Source organism: Tupaia chinensis, unplaced genomic scaffold (assembly GCF_000334495.1).
Source record: "Tupaia chinensis unplaced genomic scaffold, TupChi_1.0 Scaffold000276_2, whole genome shotgun sequence".
Taxonomy (NCBI): domain Eukaryota; kingdom Metazoa; phylum Chordata; class Mammalia; order Scandentia; family Tupaiidae; genus Tupaia; species Tupaia belangeri.
Genome location: NW_006159759.1, coordinates 1,910,788 through 1,935,216, shown reverse-complemented (window position 1 = coordinate 1,935,216; position 24,429 = coordinate 1,910,788). Strand labels below are relative to the sequence as shown.

Below are 24,429 nucleotides of genomic sequence, written 5' to 3'. Positions count from 1 at the left end.
ATAGAAGTTTTCTCAACTCATGGTTGGGAGGTCCAGGGGCCACATGTGGTGGGGATCTTCTGCCTACATCACAACATGGTGGAGAGAAGGAAAACGTGTTCTACATTACAGGTAGGTGTCTTTCCTGGTGCCATTCTCTGTCCTTATAAACTCACCAGGAGTCAATCTCAAAGGCCCTCACAATAATTACTTAATCACTCACAACAGTCCCACCCTTCAACCTACCATGGAGGTATTAATGAGTCTCTTCTTATTACTCTCACAGTAAAATCAAGTTTTAATGCACAACTTTTTGATGAACCAAACAATTCAAGTGTGCTATAGCACAATAATAATCTTTAACAAAAATTAATACCTATTTCAGGTTAGCTAAAAGACACAAATTTTAGTGTTTCCAGCATAAATGATAAAAGTTTGAAATGATGGATATACTAATTACTCTGATTTTATCATAATACAATATATTCAGGAGCTGAAAAAGTCACATTGTATTTCATAAATTATTGTATGTCAGTTAAAAATAAGCATTTATTTCCAAATTGTTCTTCTTAGTTTGAACAAGTTATCTGGAACTTGTGTACCTATATTGCTTCAAAGTTTATCCACTTCCACACTTTGTTAGTACCAACCTCTTTTCTCAGGTTTTACCTTTTTTTTTTTAAGAGAGATTTTTTGGGAAACAACAGTTAGCATAATGGCTATGTCGCTGGATTCCCACGTAGTCAACTGTGGTTCGCGTCCCGGACCCGGTGGCTTAAAACTCACGCCGGGCGCGTGTGTGTGCGTGCCCAAGATCCTGAGAGGAGAATGGAGGAGAAGGGATTGCAGCGTGGCCATCCCCCCTGGGGGGTGATTTCTCGTTTTCTGTCTCTCTGACTGTCTGTCTGGTGAGCACACGCGCCCTATAGCGAAAATCTCTCCAAAAAAAAAAGAGAGATTTTTTGCTATAGGGTGTGTGCACTCACAGTAGAGATGGACAGACAGAAAGCAAAAAATTACCACTCAGGGAGAATGGCCACAGCACAATTCCTTCTTCTCCATTCTTTTCTTGGGATTTTGGGCATGCATGCATATGCACTCAGCATGAGTTTGAAGCTACAGGATCCAAGACTTGAACCGTGGTCAACCATGTGGGAGTACAGCGATGTAACCATTTGGCCATATGCTGGTGAGCAGCATTTACTTTATTCTGCCATTCACACCATCAATGCTAACTCTAGGCCCTTAGGACTAGAAACTTTTGGAAACACAACGTTCGTATTGCACTCAGTTGTCTGGCAAATAATGGACTGGTAGTTATGAATATTTGTTCCTTTGCTGACTTGTAATGGATTCTTTTAAAAGATTAGTTGCCTGTAAATACAGTCATCAATTTTATTTTTTTCAGATTATTAGAGTGACATATATAATTTGATTCTAAAACCTTTGGAAATAATAAAGTACTTTATGAGATTTTTCTGATAATAAGAGGAATTTCATAGTATTAAAATCTGCCTGTCTAATAGTTTTCAATTGTTATTACTGTTTTATTCATTCATTCATTCATTCATTCATTTAGAGAGATTTCTGTCTTAGGGCATGTGCACTCACCGAAGAGAGGTAGATCGTGAGAAGGAAAGTGAGAAATCACCAGACTCTTCTCCGTTCTCCTCCTGGGATCTTGGGCATGCATGTACATGCACCTGGTGTGAGATTTAAGCCACTGGGTCCTGGGACTTGAACCACGGATGGCTATGTGGGAGTCCAGCAACATAACTACTACATCATCTACTGGCCTCACTATTACTATTTTTTAAGATTTTGTTTTGTTTTGTTTCTTCTTTGGGCATCTGTGCTTGCCAGAAACAGAGAAAGTGAGAGAAAGGGAAAGTGAGAAATCACCCCAATGGGGGAATGGCCACACCACAAGCCCTTCCATTTTTCTCTGGGGATTTTGGACAAGCATGCACATATACCTGACGTGATTTTAAGCCACCAGGTCTAAGACTTAAACCATGACCCAGTGCCTTAACCGTCATACCACCTTCTAGCCACTTCTGTTACTATTTTAAATGTTAAGCTTTAAAGTAGGCTGAGATAGTAGTCTTTTCCACATCTTAGCCACTCAGGCAAATTGAACATAGAAAATGACATGTGGAGACCAGCAGTTAGCATAATGGCTATGTCACTGAACTCCCACTTAGTCGACCACAGTTCGAATCCCAGACCCAGTGGCTTAAACTCAGGCCGGGCGCATGTGCGTGCGTGCGTGCCCAAGATCCCAAGAGGAGAATGGAGGAGAAGGGATTGCAGCATAGCCATCCTCTCTGGGGAGTGATTTCTCACTTTCTGTCTCTGTCTGTCTCTCTCTCTCTCTGTCTTTCTGGCAAGTGCACACGCCCTATAGTGAAAACCTCTCCAAAAAAAAAAAAAAAGAAAAGAAAAGAAAATGACATGTGAGAAATGCAATCCTTAAAGGTTTTCAGGCTGTCCTATTACAAATTCCCTTGGTTTAGCATTATCGGATTTATTGAAGGTAAAATGCACTAGTAGAAATTCCAATTTTGAAAAGTTTAACTTTGCTGCCATCTAGAGGCAGTTTCATCCGTGCTGACTTCATTAGATTTTCCCAAAAGCTGCTTCCAAAAATGAGGAACAAAATAAAAAGGTAGCTGGTTCTTCGTGTGTAATTTTATGTGCCTTCCATAGAGTTATACATTCCCTAATGGATGCTCAAAATGTGCTGTGAGATTAATGCATATGTATCCCACTAAGTGAATCTGAATTCTTCTAGAAAGCACTTTCACTCTGACTGAAGTTGCTCTGTATAAAATGCTGAGGATATAGAACAATCTGAGAAAAACGAAGGGACCAGAATCTTAGTATTTAAAATGTGATTAAACATTTGAAAGCAGTTTAGCAAAGCCAGTGTTCAAATACTTCCCTCTGAGAGAGTCTGAGGTAAGGGCACCCACATGCAGTTCAGTGAATCAGCAAGTGATAAGAGGTACTTCCTGTGAGGAGGTGTCTCACAGGCAGTTAGGAGTTTGCTGGAGAGTACCAAACATCTTCTCCAGATGTCTAACCTTCTGAGATAGAATGTGAAACTTTAGGGCCGGAATATCAAGGCATGCTAAAGCCAGGCAAATATGTCATACCCCTCTGAGGCCTAAGGATTCCAACTGACCATTGGTTGGAATGGCTAAGCCATGTTCTTTGTGGGGTTCTCAATGGCTTACCTCATATTTCAGAATCATCAGTGTGCTTTGCCTTTTTCTCAAGTTTGAACACTTAGAGTATTAGAAAAGACCTATCTCAAGGGGTTGAGTTATTTACAGGAAGATTTACTACAGCTATCCTTAAAATATCTTCTTTACTAGTTTAATTCAAAAATAGCACCTGTTTTTTGTTTGTTTGTTTGTTTGTTTTAAATAGCATCCAGTTTGTAGTGAGATAGTTTAAATGTGGACTAATTATAGATGGTAAAACATAAAACAGTTCTCCTCTAGCAACTTCAGTAAACTATTCGGAGATTCAGGACATTGATGTTAATCTATGTAATCCCTAAGTATTTCCAGAAGTGTTTTCTTATTTTGTCTCCACAAAACTCTGAATCTACTGGGTTGTTGGAAAAGTCATGACACATTTTTGCATTGATAAACACACAAAAAAGTTATGACTTTTTTGACAGCCCCAACACACGTCTAAACTTCAAAACAAGTTATTTTTTCCATCTGATATTAAGCTGCAGTTGGTTTACTTAAGCACAGTATACACTTTCAGACAAACTTTATATTTTATTGGATAATTTGATAAATGTATTATAACTTTATTTTAGGATAATCTTGATAAATTGCTGGTTGATGTACAATCAAGAGAATAAAGTAATTCTAAAATTGTTAATACATTTTGGTACAATAACAGGAACTGCTGAAAAAAAAATAAAGTCCTTGGGACTAGGTAATGGTACAGTGGGAACACAACTGACCCACATGGGAAAAGGTTCTGGGTTTGCATCCTGGCACCTACCTGAGCACCCTGGCCATGCACACATGCCCATGATTTGGGCCAACAGAGACTGAGGATAGATCATAGTGAATACACTGTTGGGAGTGCCTATCTCTGATAGCAGAAATAAATAAGTAAACCTTGCACGTGGCATGGTGAATAAGGGTACTGGACTCCCATGTGGCCAACTACAGTTCGAGTCCTAGACCTGATGGGTTGTTTTCTTGCTTTCCTTTTCTCTCTCTCTCTCTGGTCAAATTAAAAAATAATAATGACAAATGGAACTAAGTAAATATTTTTTAAAAGTGAACCTGGAATTAAAAAAAGAAAAAATTCTTAAAAGAAAAGTCCTTAAAATATAGCTATTTTTTTTAAAAGTATATGCTTTCTGAAATGAATATAGCTTTGTATGAAGTTGACTTGTGTATAGGAAGAAAATAATTTTGTGACTGTTTCCAGATAGAGCCCTATTTATCTGCTAGAAATCCTAACTCAGTTACTGTTTGATGCCTGGCCCAATCCTACCCGCCTGCCCAAACAGAGGAAGTGGCCAAAAGTTATTCACAAGTGAAAATGCTTTTAAACTGTGTTTTTGTTTCTAGTTTAAAAGAATGAAGTACAGACTAATTAGGAGACATTTTTCCACAATATTTCCTAACTTTATGGCACAATAAGGTGATGGGAGAGATCAAGATAGTTGACAAGTATAAACGAGTACACATGAATTTGAAATTAGAAGGCTAGGGTAATAGAAATTGTGGTTTTTAAATGACAGTTTCGTGTAACTGATATGAAAGATGTGTGTTATCTAGTCCCATGTTTTTGCTCAATTCTTTCTTCTGTTTTGCATTATTCCTACTCCTTGTTAAAATGTTGGGTGTTTAATAGTCAAAACAGTACTGCCACCTTGTGATACTTTCCTTAATTTCATCTGGACAAATTCTTATTCCTTCCCTTGGATACTTCTAACCCGTGATTTACTAGTTTAGTCCTCTTAATATCTAGGCATATTTTATCTCCACCCCCCTCTTTAAAAGTTTTTGTTATTTTGTTTTGTTCTGTTGTCAGAGGGCGAATGTGCTTGCCAGAGAGAGAGAGAGACAGAAGATTTCCCCAATGAGACCTGGTTATACCATGATCCTTTTTCCTGCATTTCTTTGACCTGATAGAATTTTGGGCAAGCTGCTTGGGATTTGAACCATGATCGACCATGTGGGATCCGTCTAGCTCCCTGTTTTGTTTAGTATGTCTTCCAGGGAAGGACCTATGCTACTTTGATCTTTATGTCCCATAGTGATCTCTTTTGGGTAGTTCTTTAATGCATTTGAATAGTAGTTGAATAGTAGTTTACAGAACAACTATCTGTACTCAGACTCAAAAATTAAATCTCTGCCTACCAGGAAAGGGAATAAAAACTAGTTTTTGTGATTTCTGTTTCATATGCCTGATTATTTTGCCTGTCTTGTAAAACAAGAAGATTGAAAATTTACTTGCTTAAAGAATTAGAATGAGGTATATATTTATCTAATATTATAATTTGATGATCAGGGCCAGCAGGTGGTATGGTGGTTGAGACACTGGACTCCCACGTGGCTGACTACAGTTTGAGTCCCAGACTTAGTGACTTGCTTTCTCACTTTCCCTCTCTCTTTCTCTCTGCATTTAATTATTTGTGTATGCTGCAATTTCCTAATAAATTATTTTGTTTTTCTTTTTTTTTTTTAAGAGAGTTTTGCTATAGAGCACATGTGTTCTCCAGAGAGACAGAGAAACAGCAAGTGAGAAATTACTCCTCCCCCAGGTGGGATGGCCATGCCACAATCCTTTTTCCTGCATTCTCCTCTCAGGAGTTTGGGTACACATGCATACACACCCATCATGAGTTTTATGTCACCCATCTGGAACTCAAACCACGGTCAACTACATGGGAGTCCAGTGACATAACCATTACACCATCTACTGGTCCCTGAACTCTTTAGCTAACATCTTATTTTTATGATCAGGTAATTGTATTTTGATTTATGTACTATTTATATCATATTCTTGTTTTACCATGCACTATTTTCTATTTTTATCTTTGACTGCTTCCTCAGGTTGCATTTATCTTTTCAGTTTTTTTTTATTTGCTAAATATTTAAATTCATGCATATTTAAAAATACAGGGTACATGCACTGCTCAGACAGAGACAGAAGGTAGTGATAAAACAAGAAATCACCTCCCCTCACCCAGGGCGAATGGCCACATTCCAATCTCTTCTCCATTTTCCTCTTGGGATTTTGGGCATGCAGTCACAGAATATTTTTCAAGTCACTGGGTCCAGGACTTGAAGTATGCAGTGGGCCATAAGGAATCCAGCATTCTTAATCTCCATGATATCTGCTGACCCTTCAAAACTTTTTAATTAACAACGCTGTTTAATATTGTTACTCTTGTTCTGTTCACAGATTCACCGATGTGGACTCCCACGTGGCTGACTACAGTTTGAGTCCCAGACTTAGTGACTTGCTTTCTCACTTTCCCTCTCTCTTTCTCTCTGCAAATTATTAATAATAATAATAATATATAAGATGAAATGAATTATTTAAAAAATAATTTGGTGATCATCTTTTTAAAAATAAGTTTTCATTTTTTTTCTTTTATCTTTGCAGCTTTTGTCATTCCTGCAGGGTTTATTTACTTTTTACCATGAGGGATATGAACTCGCCCAGGAATTTGCACCATATAAGCAACAGCTGCAGTTCAACTTGCAGAATGTAAGACTATACCTTAGCAAATTTGATGGTCACAGAACAATGAAGTTGTGACCAAGTCAAACCTTGGACTCTTTTAAAACTGTGTCTAACTATAGTACAAACTCATAAATTTGGAGAAACCACTTTACAAGTTTATTTCAAAATATTTTCATAGCTGCTGGTGAAAATGCAACAGGAAACAGCTAACCTTACATTAGGAAAATTTACACTAGTGAATTTCATAAAACAAAATGTTACTAAGTTGAAGGTAACCTGGAAGTTTGGAAATGTTTGCTTTTAAGATTCGTATTTGTTAGGTGATAGGATGGATTAAGTTCTGGAAATCTACTGCACAGTGAGGTGATTATAATTAATGATATTGTATTATACACTTGAAATTTGAGTAAATCTAAGTTGTTCTCACCATACACACACAAAAGTAATTTATATGAGATGCAGGGTATGTTAATTAACTTGGTTGTGGTAATCATTCCACAATGTATACATATATCTAAGCTTTACATTGCCCCTTTTAAATATGTACAGTTTGTATTTGTTGCTATTACCTCAGTAAAGCAAGAGAAGATATTATTAGGTGACCTTAGGCAAATCTTATGTTCTAAAGGTGCTTCATATCTATATTTGTGAAATGAAAGGATTATACTTGAATATTCTAAGGTCTCACCTCTTTCTGATATTGTGTATAAAATGTCTGCTATTTATTATTTCCAAATAATAAATTGGTGGTTTTGAAGCATTCAAAGTGACTGCTTTGAAACATAAATGAGAATTATCTACACAGAGTCTATCAGTTTTTGTTTTGTTAAGTTACCTAATTCTTTTAATCTCTGATTACACAGCAAATTGTGATTTTTAAATGCAAAGCACCATTTATATTTTTAAAAATTTAGACAGCCCATTTCTGTATTATCAAGCCTGACAAATAATAAAGTCCTCATTGCTGAGGTTTTACAATAACTGTAATCTTGACTGTATATTAGTCTACATCCAAAATAATTTGGAAATGTTTTATTTAATTTTCTATGAAAAGCTTATGTTTCTCTGCTTATCTGATTCTTGCTATTCTAGACATGTCTAATAAATAGAACTACAGAGTTGGAGTGTCCCATGAGAAATATGTAATTGGATTTAGTCTACTTGTGTTTTGAGTTTTTGCTTTTATTTAACTTAGATTTTCTAGAATTCACATTTTATTCATTTCATAGTTTTTCAATATGGAATGCATTTCAACTTTTTCAGTAAATATTGAAAGGGAAAATTATAAAAGCTGAGGTAGTGGGTGGTCAGAAAAATCATAATGCATTTTTTCTGTGTTTTTGTATGCAAAAATGTGCAATGATTTTTCAAGCCACCCAGTATTTTTATGACTATTTCCATATTAAATATAATTACATTAAGATCCCTGGATTTGGGAACAGGAGAGAAATAAGGAATCAGATGTTTGAAAGAGAAAAATAGCAAAAGTGACAAAATTTTTGTAACCTGCCTTAATATCCAGTTCTTTTATTATGGTCCCCTGGAAGATTTTAGAGTCAGATTTTAACACATATTGTTGATATAAGGTGGACTGAATATAAAAGAGACCTTCATAGTAAAAAAGCTATATACTTTACATACCTTAAGTAAGCTTATTAAATGAGAAAAACTATATTTTGCAAGTTAGTACTTGGAAGCCTATGTTTTTATGCTTTGTTAGTATTTCTGGAAAGCAAGTTGTATGATATTTCTTCAAAAAAGCCTGTAGAACAAAAATGGTGGTGTTCTTGATTTGGTCAGTGTTACAGATATCAAAGAGAGGTGTGCTTAATTTTTCTTTTCTGCTCAAAAGAAATTAAATCTTTTTGTATATGTTTTTTACCTTTGGTGTTAGGAAATTCAGAACCTTACTTGATGAATCTTACATTTTAAAAAATAAATTCCCTTTTCTTTGTTAATGATAGAGATGTACACACACACAGGAGAGAGAGAGAGGACCACACTTCACAGAGTCTGGTCACACAGGATCACCTTCCTCCAGTCCTGCAGCCCATTGGATCTTGGACATTCACATGTGTACCCAACTGTTTCAGACTGATTGGGCCTAGAATTCAAACCACAGTTGCCATGTGGCACGCAGCTTCTTCTGAGCCATGCATTACTGCTGCACCAATGGAGTTGGTCCCAAGTCTTACACATTTTAATTGCTGTAGTTTACTCCCTACATAATAATGTTTGAGTGTGAAAATAGAAAGAAAGTCTCTCTTTCTCTGTCTCTCTGTCTCTCTTTCTTATACGTACACACATAGGTTCAAGAGAGAAACATGCAGAAGTTCATTCAGAGTAGTTTTCACTAAAGTGATTCAAAATCAAACCTTAGAACCCAACATTACAGGGTCAGGGTTATGATGAATAGTGATGTAAGAATCAAAATTACCTTTTGTACCATTTGCAATTTAAAATTTTCAGGCTATCCTTAAACTAGAAAGGAAACAATGATGAAAATTGTTGTTTTTGTTTACTTAAGACGAGAAATAATTTTGAAAGTACTCGACAAGAGGTAGAGCGATTGATGCAAAGGATGAAGTCTGCCAATCAGGACTACAGACCTCCCAGCCAGTGGACCATGGAAGGCTATCTTTACGTCCAGGAGAAACGTGAGTCACAGATGGAACTTCCCTCTTCATGTTCTGTTTCTGTGAGATGTAACTTGATTCGCCTCACTTCTCTCAAGTGGAAAGACGGAAATTCTGTATAGCTTTCTAGTATTTAGAGTAATTCACTCTGCCACCACAACTACCAAAATGAGGACATTTTCCCAGATTTGGTCATCAGGATGTCCAAGTGAACAAAATGTTTGCCTAAAAATTAAAGTCTTCACTGATGATGTGGTAACATGAGTCCAGGTTCAGAATTTTATTGTGATATTGACTTTTTGTTGTTGTTGTTAGAGATTTTTGCTATAGGGTGCATGTGCTCACCAGAGAGACAGAAAGCTAGAAAACACCCTCCAGTGGTAATGGCCACTCTGCAATCCCGTCTCCTCTAGTCTTCTCTCAGGATTTTGGGCATGCATGTACACGTGCCCAGCATGAGTTTTACACTGCCAGGTCTGGGACTCAAACTGCAGTTGACTACAAGGGAGCCTAGTGACAACCATTACACCATCTGCTGGTCCCATGATACTTAATCTTAATTTATAAGTTTCATGGAAAATTGAAAATCAAAGCCATATCAGAATGAATCATCCTAGTGACAATGATAATAGTTTTCTCTTCAAGCAGAGTTATTTCATTTAATTCTGTGCTCCATCAATTTTCAGGAGTAAAATTGCAATAATGTAACGTCAGATTGACATTCTACTTCCTGAGGTTAGAAAATAAGTATCAAACTCAATAGAGCATTGTTAGAATTGCCTCACACTTTTCTCTCCATAAAAATTAATAAAAAGTCATTCAAACTTGTGTAACCAGGGTCCTTTCTGCACGTTACTTGTCATTAAGTGGAACCAGTTTGACTATTGGAAGTAAATTAACTTTCTGTTTCAAGTCAGATGTGCCCTAAAGCAGGGCTCTGATGGTGTTTGTAGTGAAGGAGCAGTTGTTTTTATTTTCTTTCCATCCTGGATCAATGTCTTTGTCAAATACAAATACGCTTGGATTGTGCAGCCATGTCAAATTACTTTTAAAATTTCGAGGTGTTTATTTTCAGTCTTTGTACTTTTCTCACATGCTGGTACTCAGCAACCACATGGAGTAGCTGTGCGCAAAAGTCTTCCTGTCTGTAGATAATAAAATAAAGAAGCTGTTTTTATAGGTAAACTGTTCTAGTTAAAGGGTTTAAGATGAGGACTCTCAGAGGCATTAAGTTAGTTTTTAAAGGTTTTTGACATCCATGCCACAGGGTCCCTAAAATGCCAGCACACTTTATATTTGCATATTTGTTGTTCATTATAAATGATGTTCATTTGTTGGACAGCAGTACATAAATAACAGTTTGGTCTGACAGAATGGAGAAGCACTTAGTACCGCATGGACTGGAAGGCAGATGGACACTGGCTCAGGAGATCTGGGATCCCTGATGTTCTTTCTCATATCATACTTAGGGAGCTGAGCCGATGTTCTTTCTCATATCATACTTAGGGAGCTGAGCCAGTCTGCAGTTTTCAAGTCTCACAATGATAGATCTTAGTGACTTTTCTAGGTACACTATAACTAGAACATAATAAATAGCTTTTACCCTCCATTCATGAAAAATGACCAGTTAATTGATTCATATGAAGGATGTATAGAGTTGACTTAAGGACTCTCGGGAAATTGTGAAATACTTATTTTAAATAATTATTTCAGGTTTGAGAGCCTTGGTGTGAGGGTGCACTGAGAGGAGCTCGTATTTTGTATTAATAGAGGATTTGACCAAATGAAAGAATTTGTTGACAATGTGAACTTTAAAAAAATTTTTTTTTAAAGAGATTTTTACTAAGGAGTGTGTGTGCTTGCCAGAGAGACAGAAAGTGAGAAATCATCCCTCAGGAGGGATGGCCACATCGCAGTCCCTTCTCCTCCATTCTCATCTTGGGATTTGGGGCATGCACACACAAGCGCCTGGCATGAGTTTAAATCCTCTGGGTCCAGGACTCAAACCTTGGTTAACCATGGGGCAGTCCAACGGTATAACCAGTACACCATCTCCTGTCCCTGACAATGTAGACTCTTTGAACCTGGAAGAGGAAGTGCTGTCCTCATGTGTAAGGGTTTTTGTTGTTATTGTTTTAATTCATTGTGACTTGGTACTATTTTATTATTTGCATTCTCTCTAATTCTCTCTAGGAGTTAAAACAGTTGTTGAATTTTTTGAGGGTACACAATATATACCTTTTTATTGTCAGAGATGTGTATGCTCCCCAGAGAGAAAGACACAAAATGAGAGGTGGAAGAAAAGAGAGACGGAGAAAGGCAACCCTCCAGTGGGGCCTGGGCATGCCAGTGTAGTTTGTTTTGTTTTGTTTTTGAGAAATACTTGCTTGTATACAATGGAGAAACAGAGAAGGTGAGAGATCACCCCCCAGGGTGATGGGCATGCTGCGATACCTTCACTTTTTTATCCTCTAGGGATTTTGGGCACACACACACACACACACACACACATACACACACGCACGCACACACACGTGCCCAGCTTGAGTTTCAAGCCACTGGGTCCAGGACTCGAACTGCTGGGAGCCATGTGGGAGTCCAGCACCTCAACCCCTACACCACAATCATTTTTTCTTTCATTCATCTGTCCTGTCTGAATTCGGCATGAACACACACATGCCTGGGTGTTTTCAGGCTCCTAGAGCTGGAATTTGAACCATAGCCTCGTGGGATCCTGCTCCCCAAGCACAGTTCTTAACCATTGCACTATGAGCTGGCCTCACGATACTGTATTCCAAACCGAAAGCTTTGGATCATATAACAGAATGACTTCAAACATGGTATCTCCCTCTGCTACTTGGAGGTCCATGCACTAGTCAGTATCATGATTTGCTTACCTGTTCCCAAGCTGTTGGACACATGGGCCAGTCTGTCAGCGAAGGACCTTTATTTTTTATTTATTTCTTTACATGGTTATTTCCATTTCTTTTTAAATACAGGTTGGTGGAGTGGTATTTTGTTTTCCAGCTATAAAAAAGGCCCCAAAGTACATATATGAAAGGAGAATGGCAGAAATTAAGCAACAGTTTTCCCTGGAGGGCCGGAGGGTGGGGGAGAGGACAGGAAGCAGTGTCAGGAGAACTCATTTTCTCATCCGTGGGCTTCTTACATTACATTATTGGTCCCGCAGCTTCTCCTCACATTCTGGCTTCACTGCATCTCCTTTCCTGGAATCAGATGGGTCACAAGACCTCTGGCAACTGAAAGACCAGACCCAGGGCTCAGCCTAGTCTCTGGGGCTCTTTGCCCTTGCAGGGGTAGATAGTTCTAGTAGGAACAAGGACCCTTGGCAGCCCCCGGACCCTTCAGCACCCGGGTGACAGTCCTTCCTCTCTCTGGGGGTGTGTAAGAAAATGTCTCCTATTTTTAGGGTGGGTAGAGCAGAGGGAGGGGCTGGCAGAAAGATCCCAGCAGTGGACTAGCCTCATTTTGGAAGGTCAATTAAATAAAAGGCTGCTTCGGATTCCTGGTGACAGGAACCAAGAGGGTGCCTCCTCCTGCCCACTCACCACCCTGCCAACCACAGGTCTCCCAATAGAATGTGACCCTGACCTTTGGTCCCCAAATCCCCCTTTTGCTTTGAGATAGCGCAGGCACTTTAGTAACCTGGGGATTACTGGGTAGACTAAACGGTGTTTGGTGCACTTACCTGACATTGGTGACTTGTGTTGTAAGGTACCTATCGTCTCCTTTGGGTCATTCTGAACTGATCATAAAGCACTTTCAGGGACTGACCTTTCTTCTAGGGTTTTTTGTTTGTTTGTTTGTTTTTTAATATTTCCTAATGACACCACCCATTCTCTTAGGCTACAAAACAAGTGTGTTTCTTTTCTTTTCTTTCTTTTTTTTTTTTTTTTTTAGAGGTTTTTGCTTTAGGGCCCATGCACTCGCCAGACAGAGAGAGACAGAGAGACAGAATGCGAGAAATCACACCCCCCCAGAGAGGATGGCCACGCCACAATCCCTTCTCCTCCATTCTCCTCTTGGGACCTTCGGCACGCACGCACACGTGCCCGGTGTGAGTTTTAAGCTGCCGGATCCAGGACGCAAACCGCAGTCGACTATGTAGGAGTCACGTCAGCCAGTACGCTAACCGCTTGTTCCCTTTTTTTTTTTTTTTTTTTTGTTTGTTTGTTTGAAGAGGTTTTTAGCTATAGGGCGCGTGTGTTCGCCAGAAAGACAGAGACAGAAAGCGAAAAATCACCTCCCAGGGGGAGTGGCCACGCCACAATCCCTTCTCCTCCATTCTCCTCTTGGGATCTTGGGCACGCACTCAAACGCGCCCAGCGTGAGTTTTAAGCCACCGGGTCCGGGACACAAACCGCAGTTGACTACATGGGAATCCAGCGACATAGCCGTTATGCCAACTGCTGGTCCCAAAACTCAAGTGTGTTTCTATAGCCTGCAGCAGAATCCATCCGTTCTGTCTCCTTCGTAACCTTTGACTCCACAACTTCTCTCCGTCTCTACCGACTTAGGTTAATTTTTTGCAGTGGCCTCGTAACTGCGTGCTCACTGTCTCCAGGCTCACCTACAGCCTAACCTATCCTCTTCAGAGCTTTATTTGGGTGCCAGCCTATGGCCTGGTGGTTAAGGAAAAGGATCCCACATGACTGACTGCAGTTCAAGGTCTGGCCCAATGGCTTGAGGAACACATGTGGGCATACTCAAAGTCCCAGCAAGATGGAGAAATGGTGGAGAAGGGACTGTTGCATGGCCATGCTCAATCAAGGGGTGCTTTCTCCTCTTTGTCCCTCTCTGACAAGCACAGGCACCCTCTGCCAAATAAAAATAAATGAATAAGTGAAGTATTCATTTGATTATACACTTGCTGTGATGGCCCAATAGCAGGGCCTGTATTGGAGGCTTCCAGAGTTGAGCTCTCCCTCTCTCTCTCTTTTTTTTTTTAAATATCCTCTCTTTTGATGTTGCCTTTCTCCCCCCAAGACAATTTCCATCTTGATTTCTTCTTTATTTGCTTGCATTTTTACGGCTTTACTGACGTATAATTAGGAAACAAATTGCACATATGACAAATATGCAGTTTGACATGCTTTACCATATGCATGCTCCTGTGAAACCGTCACCATAATTCAACGTAAGGAGCATGTGTTAATCACTTTGAAAGTTCTCTCTCAGGACCAGCAGGTAACATGGTAGTTAAGGCGCAGGACTCTCATATGGCTAACCGCAATTCAAGTCTTGGACCTGGCAGCTTGCTTTTCTCTTTCTTTCTCTCTCTCTGGCTCTGTCTCTCTTTAGTGAGTACACATGCCCTATAGCAAAAATTAAATAATAATAATAAATAAAATTAAATAATTCTTTTTTTTAAGTTCTCTTACTTGTCTCATAATTTCTCCTTCTTCCTGTCTTTCCCACCCCCAGTCTTCCCCCAGTCCCCAATTTATGGCCTAGGGATTTAAAAAGAAAAAAAATGGATTTATATGTTTGAGGAATTATTTTTCTATGAGAGACAAATATTCAAAGCTTTTTTCCAACTTGGAATCTTTGAAAGCATTCATAATAAGAAAATCTAGCCAGTTCACTAAGATGTATTGATTGTGTGCTTGCTATCACTGAATGAGTAAGTTCTGTGGGGAACAGAAAATGAGATAAAGAATTTAGCTTTAGGGTTTTTATTTCGTACTTGAAGGCATCAGACAAAGTCATGCAATTAGCAACCGGTGATCAATAGTAAAAATCAGAGCTAAACCTGAGTGATAAATGGAGATGAATTTGATCGGGTAGAAGCACTTCATTGTCGTTTGGACACAGAGCTCCACATTCTCTGGATAGGTGGTTTTCACGTTGTCTACCTCCAGGCAGGCATTAAATCACATCCTAATAGATTTCAGCTTAACCAGGAGGAGTGTGAATTCTAGAATTGAACTATGTTGGCAATCCACGTCTGTCACTGATTACGTGGGTGGCTCTTGCAAATAGTGTTCTGAGCTCAGTCTCCTCTTTCATAAAAGGGATATTTATACTTGTCTCATAGTGATGTTGCAGAAGGAAGAGATAACATATGTAAGATATCTCTGTTATTGATGGTGTTAAAAATAATATTTCTGTGCTTACCATGATTCTTTACAATTCTGCGCAATTTATAATTATTACATTTAATTCTTTTTGTTGCGTTTACTCATTAATTTCTTTTATTTTTGTAGAGGTTTTTGCTATAGGGCGCATGCACTTGCCAGAAAGACAGAGAGAGACAGAGAGACAGAAAGCGAGAAATCACCCCCCAGGGGGGATGACCACGCTGCAATCCATTCTCCTCCAGTCTCCTCTTGGGATCTTGGGCACGCACGCACACGCGCCTGGTGTGAATTTAAGCCAGCAGGTTCGAGGCTCGATCCGCGGTTGACTTCATGGTAGTTCAGTGACATAGCTGTTACACTAACTGCTGGTCCCGACCCATTAATTTCTTAAGAGAGAGAAAAAGCACGCATGTGCACTCACAACAGGATCCCAACATGGCCCGCTTCAGCCAGCCCCTGGCCATGGGCATGCACGTGCAGGGGATATTCAAGAAAGTGTCCAAACTTGCACCTGGAACATTCCCACGTGGGGTTGCCTTGTACATTATGTTTTATTACCGCACCACCCTCTGGCTTCTTATTTCATCCTTAAAACAACTCTAGAATACCATACCCCTAAAAATAACCACTCATTACTGAAGAGAAGAGTGCCATCTGCAGCTCCTAGACTCAGTTTCCTTGTATGCAGTGCGTTCTTTGTGATGTCTGGTTTAAAAGGCTCTTAGATAAAATGCTGTCACTTAGTAGGTCTTCAGTGAGTGTTAATTCCCCTTCCACTTCTCAAATACTTGTCTCAGCAACCTCAGACAATTACTGGGTAAAATAATTAAACTTATTTTTACAACTTTTGGGCTGTCATAATTTTTTAATTTTCTCAGATACTTTTAAGAACATTAGAATTGCTCGTCTGAGAACATCTGCCCTGGCCCATTGCCAGGGAACTAAAAACTGCAGCATGTGTGTGCAGCAGACTTGAAGTTAAATGCAGGCATTTTCGAACTCAAGATAGAGGCAGGGGGAAAAAAAACTTGTTTGCAAAAGGTCATCCAAGCAGTGCAGTAGCTTTATTTAAGAATTATAGCTCGTAATGCTTCTTAAATCACTACCTAAGTAGTAAAGTTACTCTGAGAATATCCAGCTAGCCACTTTCCACTAATCAGCTCTAAGCCTCTAAGATATTTTACATTGCTTGTAAGAAAATTATCAACAAGTATTGTTAAGTATTTTCATGTGAAATAGTCCCCAAACAGAATTGAAGTTAATTACAGTAATCCGTTCTGATTACAAAGCGTATGGCTGTACCCCATAATTTAAAAATCTGGAGTAGCTTAAGTATTAAAGTTAAACTTGACACCAAGGACATTATTAGTAAAGAAAAAAAAAATTCAAGTGGCTTATGAAACACTTGCTTGGAGAAGTGCTTTTTAAAATTTCAATTTCTTGTTTTTAAACATGTGGTTCTAAAATCAAGCCAGCAATAATGTTGTGCATAGTTGTTGCTAGAAAAGTCCAGGTTTAGGCAGGGTAGGACCCTGGCTAGAGAAGGTACATAGAAACCAGACTCTATTTTAACCCACTCAGCCCACTGCGGTATTTGGGTACAAGATACTTGGCGTCTGAGGGGGAAACTGAAAATCTATTCTTTAGACATAAAAAATTGGACTAACAATGCATCCTGGCCCCTGGTGAAGTGGCAGCATCTGATTCCTCTGGAGAACACTGCACAGCAATGTGGTGCACTATGGGAAACCATTGCATAGTATTTATATAAGGGGAAAATGAACGTGAACATCACATATGTACAAGTTCCTTTAATATAAATACTGAAATGATAAAGAATAGGCAGGTGGGGAAACAGCAGTTAGCGTAATGGCTATGTCACTGGACTCCCACATAGTCGACCATGGTTCACGTCCCGGACCCGGTGGCTTAAACTCACACCGGGCGTGTGTGCGTGCGTGCCCAAGATCCCAAGAGGAGAATGGAGGAGGAGGGATTGCGGCGTGACCATCCCCCCTGGGGAGTGATTTCTTGCTTTCTGTCTTTCTGTCTGTCTCTCTCTGTCTGGCGAGTGCACGCGCCCTATAGCGAAAACCTCTCCAAAAAAAAAAAAAAAAAGAATAGGCAGGTGAACAGCACGTGTTTCCACCCTCAGAGTTTTTTGGCTTTTTATATTTTTTTAAGAGAGGTTTTTGCTATAGAGCATGTGTGCTCTTTGGAGAGACAGAGACACAGAGACAGAAATGAGAAATCACCCTCCCTGGGGGGATGGCTGTGCTGCAATTCCTTCTTCTCCAGTTTCCTCCAGGGATCTTGGGCATTCATGCACACATGCCCAGTGTGAGTTTTAAGCTACCAGGTCCAGAACTCAAACTGTGGTTGGCTACGTGGGAGTCCTGCGATGTAACCATTACACCATCTGCTGGTAGAAACATAACAAATATAGTAAAGTTTATAATATTTTAGATAGTGATAATTGCTACAAAGAAAGGAAAACAACGAAGAGAGGTAAGAAATGCTAAGATGAACGTGTTGAGATGGTAGATATTTCCCCAGGAAAGCTTGTGTAATGAAGATGGCATGTGGGAGACAACCTGACCAAAGATGGTAGTGCAAGGCATGCAGGTGTCTGAAGGAAAAGTAGCGCAGCTTGGGAAGAGTGAGTGCAAATGCCTTGCGGCAGAAATGCATTCGCTGTGTTCAGGGACCAGTGAGGGGGCCAGAGTAGCTGTAGCACAGCATATGAGGCATTAAGTAGTGCATGTGAAATAGGGAAAAGAATAAAAGCCCAGATTGTGCAGTGCCTTGTGAATAATACACGTTTTAGCTTTTTTCTGAAATGAAGTAGAAAGTCACTGAGGGGTTTTGAACAAAGGATTAAATGACTTGGCTAAAATTTTTGCAAGTATTTTGACAGTTTTGAGAATAGAGAACAAGGGTGGAAGTAAAGAAACCATTTTTAATAAATCAGATTATTGGCACCAGCAGTTGGCATAATGGCTGTGTCACTGGACTCCCATATAGTTGACCGCGGTTCAAGTTCCGGACCAGTAGCTTAAGCTCAAACCGGGCATGTGTATGTGCGTGCCCAAGATCCTGAGAGGAGAATGGAGGAAAAGGGATTCTGGTGTGGCCATTCCCCGGAGGAGATTTTTTGCTTTCTGTCTCTCTGTCTTTCTGGCAAGCACACGCACCCTGTAGCTAAAACCTCTCAAAAATAAATAAATAAATAAAAATAAACCAAAAAAAAAAAAAAAGAAAACCCTCATTATTATTTCTCATTTAACTGACTTCTGTGAAGGGTACAAATATACTATTTTTATAGATGAGATATTGAAGTTCAGATCTAAAGTAACTCATCAGTTACAGAGCTGCTGTCGGAGCTGAAGGTAACACCGGGTTGTTTGGTTCCTAGGCACTCTGCCATATGCCACTGTCCTTTCTTTTCACATTCTTAGTACATGTCCCAAACTAGCATGGTTGTGTGGATTCTTAACTGGGTATCATAACACTGGAGCATATACAGACATAGATACAAGTTGTTTGTTAACAATATCTGAAATGTTTTCTTTTCCCTTGTACATCAGGGCCCCTTGGTTTTACATGGATTAAGCATTACTGTACGTACGATAAAGGAAGTAAAACATTTACAATGAGTGTTTCAGAAATGAAATCCAGTGGGAAAATGGTGAGTGTCATGTTTTGTTTTCCAACCAAGCTTGTCATTTAAGTCATGAAAGTAAAAGGAAAAAAGTTCACATGCTTGTTTTCTAACCTGTGTATACTTTTTTTAAAAATTGAAAGTAACTTCATTTCAGAGACTTTAATGACTGAAAAAGAGTGGCCAGGATTTCCCTTTTCCTTGACTTTGAAGTGTATGTACACAGTTGAGTTAAATGTGGGGATCCCTCAGTGGATGGCTGAGATGTCGTCTCACATCCCTGGTAGCAGTCACTTTGTGCTGGTGGTTGACTAGCAGCCCAGTCAGGGACTGTCAGTGGCTGCACCAGCCTCACAGACCCTGTATCTTCTTCCCAGGTTGCCTCTGTGAGAGGCTGCATTTGTCCCCAATGCCATTATTTCTTCTTCACTGTGTACTGTTTGCCAGAATCCTGGCCAACATGGTTCTCAGGAGAAACTAGTCAATGCTAATTTATCCCCGAAAGTAAATTGGTCATGGAATGTCTTGCATGGCTATTGAACAGTATATGAGAAAACAGTGAACTTGATTTGAGAAATGCTGCAGGTTTATTGCGTGCAGTGTATCATCTTTTTGTGAGTAGAGATAAATAGGGCAAATGGTCAAATTTGTGAATTAGATAATTAGGCCATGATCTAAGAATCCTAGAACTGCGAGTTACCCTGAAGATAATTTAGTCCAGCCTATGTTGACAGATTAAAAAATAGAAAGTGACTCACCCGGTCATTTTGTGGTATAGATCACAACAAAGTGAAGGGTTGAGCTAATGTATACACATGCAGATACTCAAATGTGTCCCCTGAAACTTATTGTACTTGGGCATTCATCAGACTCTAATCATTCAGCCTGAAAGATGTTAAATAAAGGAGAACATACCAGGGAGACTCGAGATTGCCACTATAATGAGAGACGATTAAATGCCATACTCATACCTGCTTTCTACTCTGTATAGTATTAATAGATACTGCCAGAATTTCAGTTTATGTGGTAGGGAGTTGTTAGTGTTCTTTTCATAAATTGATGAGATTTGCAACCAAAGATAGACTGTATTAGACACTGGATAAACTTTTATCTGAGGCTGGCATCTCAAATATAAAAGAGAATGTCATTTAATTGGGCCTATCCAAAGAGTCTGGATCCTTTCCAAAGAGTTTTAGTTTTAGTAGCAGAGTAGCAGTTGGTTACCAACAGTGTAATCACACGGTACACTCAGTAGTAATAGCATTATAGCAAGTACATGCTAAAATTTGTATTTTGGCAGCTCTCTTGCAACTTGGAGCTAGCTTCATTTAACACCATAAGGCTCTGCTGCAAAGATAACACATACACAATGATAATTTCTTAGCAGTCTAGGAAATTTGTATTAAAAGCAACAGTATTGTATGCTAATGAGCATTGTGTAGCTCCACCTGTGATGTTACAATAAATCTATCATTTCCTACCTTTTCTAAATCTGAAGTTCTAAGGGAGTGTGCATATATTAATAGTATAATTTAGCATAATAGTATAAATATGTATATGGAAGGATACTGGGTGATATGTCACAAATTCTTTGAAATAAAACATATATGTAGTTGATTTATTAAAAAATGGTTTGGTGTATTATATTTGGGCAGCTAATATTAGAGGGTAAAAAAGAGCAGTGTGGTTATGATCTTTATACGTACCTTGTACTCTAAAGCTAACATTATAATGCAGCAACTTTTAGCTTATGGATTTCATTGCACCACGTCGTCCTGTTAATAATGTGATGCCTTTCATGTTTCAGAATGGCCTTGTTACTAGCTCACCGGAAATGTTTAAATTAAAATCCTGTATCCGACGAAAGACGGATTCAATTGACAAACGATTCTGCTTTGACATTGAAGTAGTTGAAAGGTTTGAGCTTTTCTTGTTACTTCCTACTTTTTAGCAAGTCGAACTATTTCTGCTTCTTTGCGTGTTTAGGTAGAAACATCAAACAGCGTTCAGTGTTTATTTTTCAGCCTTTGTAAAATCAGTATACATGTTTATTTCATTTTCTTGCACAGTCAACAAATATTCTACATATTCAACAAATATTTATTGCATGACATGCTTAAAAAAAAAAAATTAGGCCTGGTTGCAGTGGTACACACTGCTGTGCTCCACTGGTTGGTACCATTTGGGAGGCCTGGGTTTGATTCCTATCCAACCCAAAGACACTTTGTGGTGGGTGTCGTAATCCCAACAACTCTAGAGGTCAACGCAGGAGGATCAGGAGCTCAAGTCTGGCTTGGACAACGTAGTGAGACCTGTCTGACAAACTAGTCATGGTGACATGTACTTGTAGTCGCAGCTAGGAGGTTGAGGCAGGAAAATTGCAAAGGAGTGAGTCCCCCAACCCCCACCTTAAAAATCAAACAATAAATCAGACACAGAATGCTAGCAGAATATGATAGCACTCAAAGAAGAATCTAGAAAATCAATAAAAATGACTACATTAGGGAAAAGCTCATGTAAGAGATGTGAGGTCCCATCACAATAAAGCAAACTCAAACTGACAGCATTTCTCATGGCTTCAGGGTCAGCCTTGTTGTGGGATTTTGAAGCCTGGTGGCCTTGTTTCCATGGAAGGAGAAAATGCTGGTGGGAATGCCAAAGGCCTCCTTCAGCCAGCTAAAGTTCAATGGCCTGAGGAGGCCTACCATGTGCAAAGCACTCTTCTGGGCATTCCTAGTCACAGGATATTGGGGGAGAGATAAATGCCATGTCTCCTGGTTTATAATCTAGCGGAATGGTTTGGCTCTATTCCTGTATTATATCCATACTAATAAAATAGAGGAGAGGTTATGCTTCTTGCTTTCTGCTCTGATCTACGATCTTTCTTCTCCTGTATTACCATTATACTGTTCTGAATACTCTAGCTTAGTGTGTGCATGTGTGTGTGCGTGTGTATGTGTATATTATGAGATACTATATGTTTTCATATACTATAGTATATAATTATTTAGTAGGGCAAAGACCTTATTCTTATGTTTCCTTAAAAGTAACTATTTGGATGTCAGAAAAGTCATGACGCATTTTTACATAGCAAAACATAGTAAAAATATGTCATGACTCTTCCAACAGCCCAATATTTTGGCTTGTGTTAAGGATCTGCCTTTTAAGTATTTCCTCCTCTTTCAACAGATCTTTCTAGATTTTAATTGGAGTTGTACTTAAGTTTTTAATTAGTGCAAAATTGACCTTTTCCTGAGTATTTCACTTTTTAGATTTATTCTTGTGTACCTTCTTTTATGATTTTGAATAGAATTCTTTTAATGAGTAGAAACATTTGTTTAAATGGTTGAGACTGCCGCATAAAAAGGCTACTAGTGGGGCCAGCAGATGGCCTGGTGGTTACAGCTCTGGACTCCCACATGGCCGACCATAATTCAAGTCCCGGACCTGGCTGCTTGAATACCACACAGGATGCATGTGCCTGTGTGCCCAAAATCCCAGGAAGGAATGGAGGAGAAGGGATTGTAGCATGGTCATCCCTGCCCCGGAGGGTGATTTCTCACTTTCTCTCTGTCTCTCTCTCTCTGGCAAGTACTCACACCCTCTAGCAAACCCCCCCCACCACAAAAATAAATAAATAAATAAAAAGAAAGAAAAAGAAAAAAAACCTATTAGTTTATTTTATATATCAATCTTATTTCTCGTATACTTGCTAAGCTTCTTAATAATTTTAATGTCTGAGGAAACTTCTGGATTTTCTTAAGAGACAAATAGCAACGTATTAGTGCTTTCTCTTGTCTTGTTTCAGCACATTTTAGTTACGTAATTATGGGATACATTGTTAAACTCTGTGTTTTAGTTGTCTCATCTGTAAAATAAGGATAATAAGTACTATCTCCAAAGGTCATTGTAAGTATTAAATGAGATAATAAAGGAAACATAACATTGTGAAGGACACATAAATAGCCAACAAGTGTTGATTGTCATTAATTTTATCATTGGTGTTTAATTGGCTTAAATTTTCTAACATTACATTATTAGTATCTTTATATACATTTTCTTTTCTTTTGTCTTTCTGATGTCCTATTTTCTTATTTGCAGAGAGATGTAGGCCATTATCAGTTTAAGTCATTCCAGATTTTTAATCACGGAGCCCTCTATTTTCTTGTTTAACTGGGTTTGTTTCTTTATTTCAAAGATTTTATATCTTTTTCTTTCTTTTATTGGTTCCCTCCCTTCTTCCCTCTGCTCTGTTTCTCTTTTATATCCTCACATAATTATTTCAGAATAACTGCATGGGAGATTTTCTTTTTTATGCCATAGGGCTCATGTACATGAGAGAGAGAGAAAGAACCCCCCAGTAGAACCTGGTCATGCCACAATCCTTTTTTTCTCCATTTCTCTATTGCACCAGAATCCTGGGCACATCCACACACGTGTCTGGGTCTCACAGCACAATCCCTCTCCAACCTTTCTCAGCCAGCCAGGGTCATGGACACACATGCATGTCCAGTATGTACAGGTCAGCCCAGGGACTAAACTCCCATCTTCATCGGCCTCCAGCGTTGCAGGGCATTGCACTACTGCTGCATGACCACGACTGGGCCTATTCCTTTTTCCTTTTTTCTGTTATTAGTTCTTTCCTTCTCTCTCTCTCTTTTTTAATTTCACCTTTGTAATTAACTGAGAATTTAAAAAGTAGTAAATGTGCAGAGACATAACAGGAGTAAATTGAATGTATAAAATGTTTGTTTGTCATAGACACGGGATCATCACATTACAGGCCTTTTCAGAAGCCAATAGGAAACTCTGGCTTGAAGCCATGGATGGGAAGGAACCGGTAAGAATTTATAACTTCGCATTTTATAACTTAGGTTTTATTGTTGTATTCATTACAAAGTATATCTAAATATTTTCTCCTGTGTCTATAGTAGAACCTATAATGTTAAAATAATACCAGGAAAAAACTGGAGATTTTTGCTACTTTCCAAGCACTATCTTACTCACTAGTACATAACTCTAATTTTCTAAATTTTTCTCAGGGAGAATTTCCAGGACTAATGTAAAACCATAAATATTACTTATTTTAAAAATGCTTAATGATCATTCATTTGGTTACACTCACTCGATTTTTTAATTCAGTTGATAGTTATTATGTGTCCAGTCTTTATAAGTGTCGTGCTAGGGATTGTGATCAGAGTGATGAACAAGGTTCAGGGTAAGAACTGGTCCCTTAGATGCTTTTCATAAAGTATAATTTGATAAACTGACCCACTTCCATGCATATACTCATTTTTATAGGGTTATTTTTATA

General features: G+C 38.9%; 1 protein-coding gene across 1 annotated transcript in view; it reads left to right on the top strand.

The window, feature by feature from the left end:
• The window catches only part of ARHGAP42 (Rho GTPase activating protein 42), a gene marked incomplete at its 5' end in the record, with an annotated part of 308,666 nt that overhangs the window by 232,593 nt on the left and 51,644 nt on the right, over positions 1–24,429 (top strand). The window contains 5 exon segments of the mRNA XM_006150099.3: positions 6,637–6,741; positions 9,245–9,374; positions 19,042–19,142; positions 20,923–21,032; positions 23,877–23,955. Of these exon segments, the coding sequence (XP_006150161.1) occupies positions 6,637–6,741; positions 9,245–9,374; positions 19,042–19,142; positions 20,923–21,032; positions 23,877–23,955 (525 nt within the window).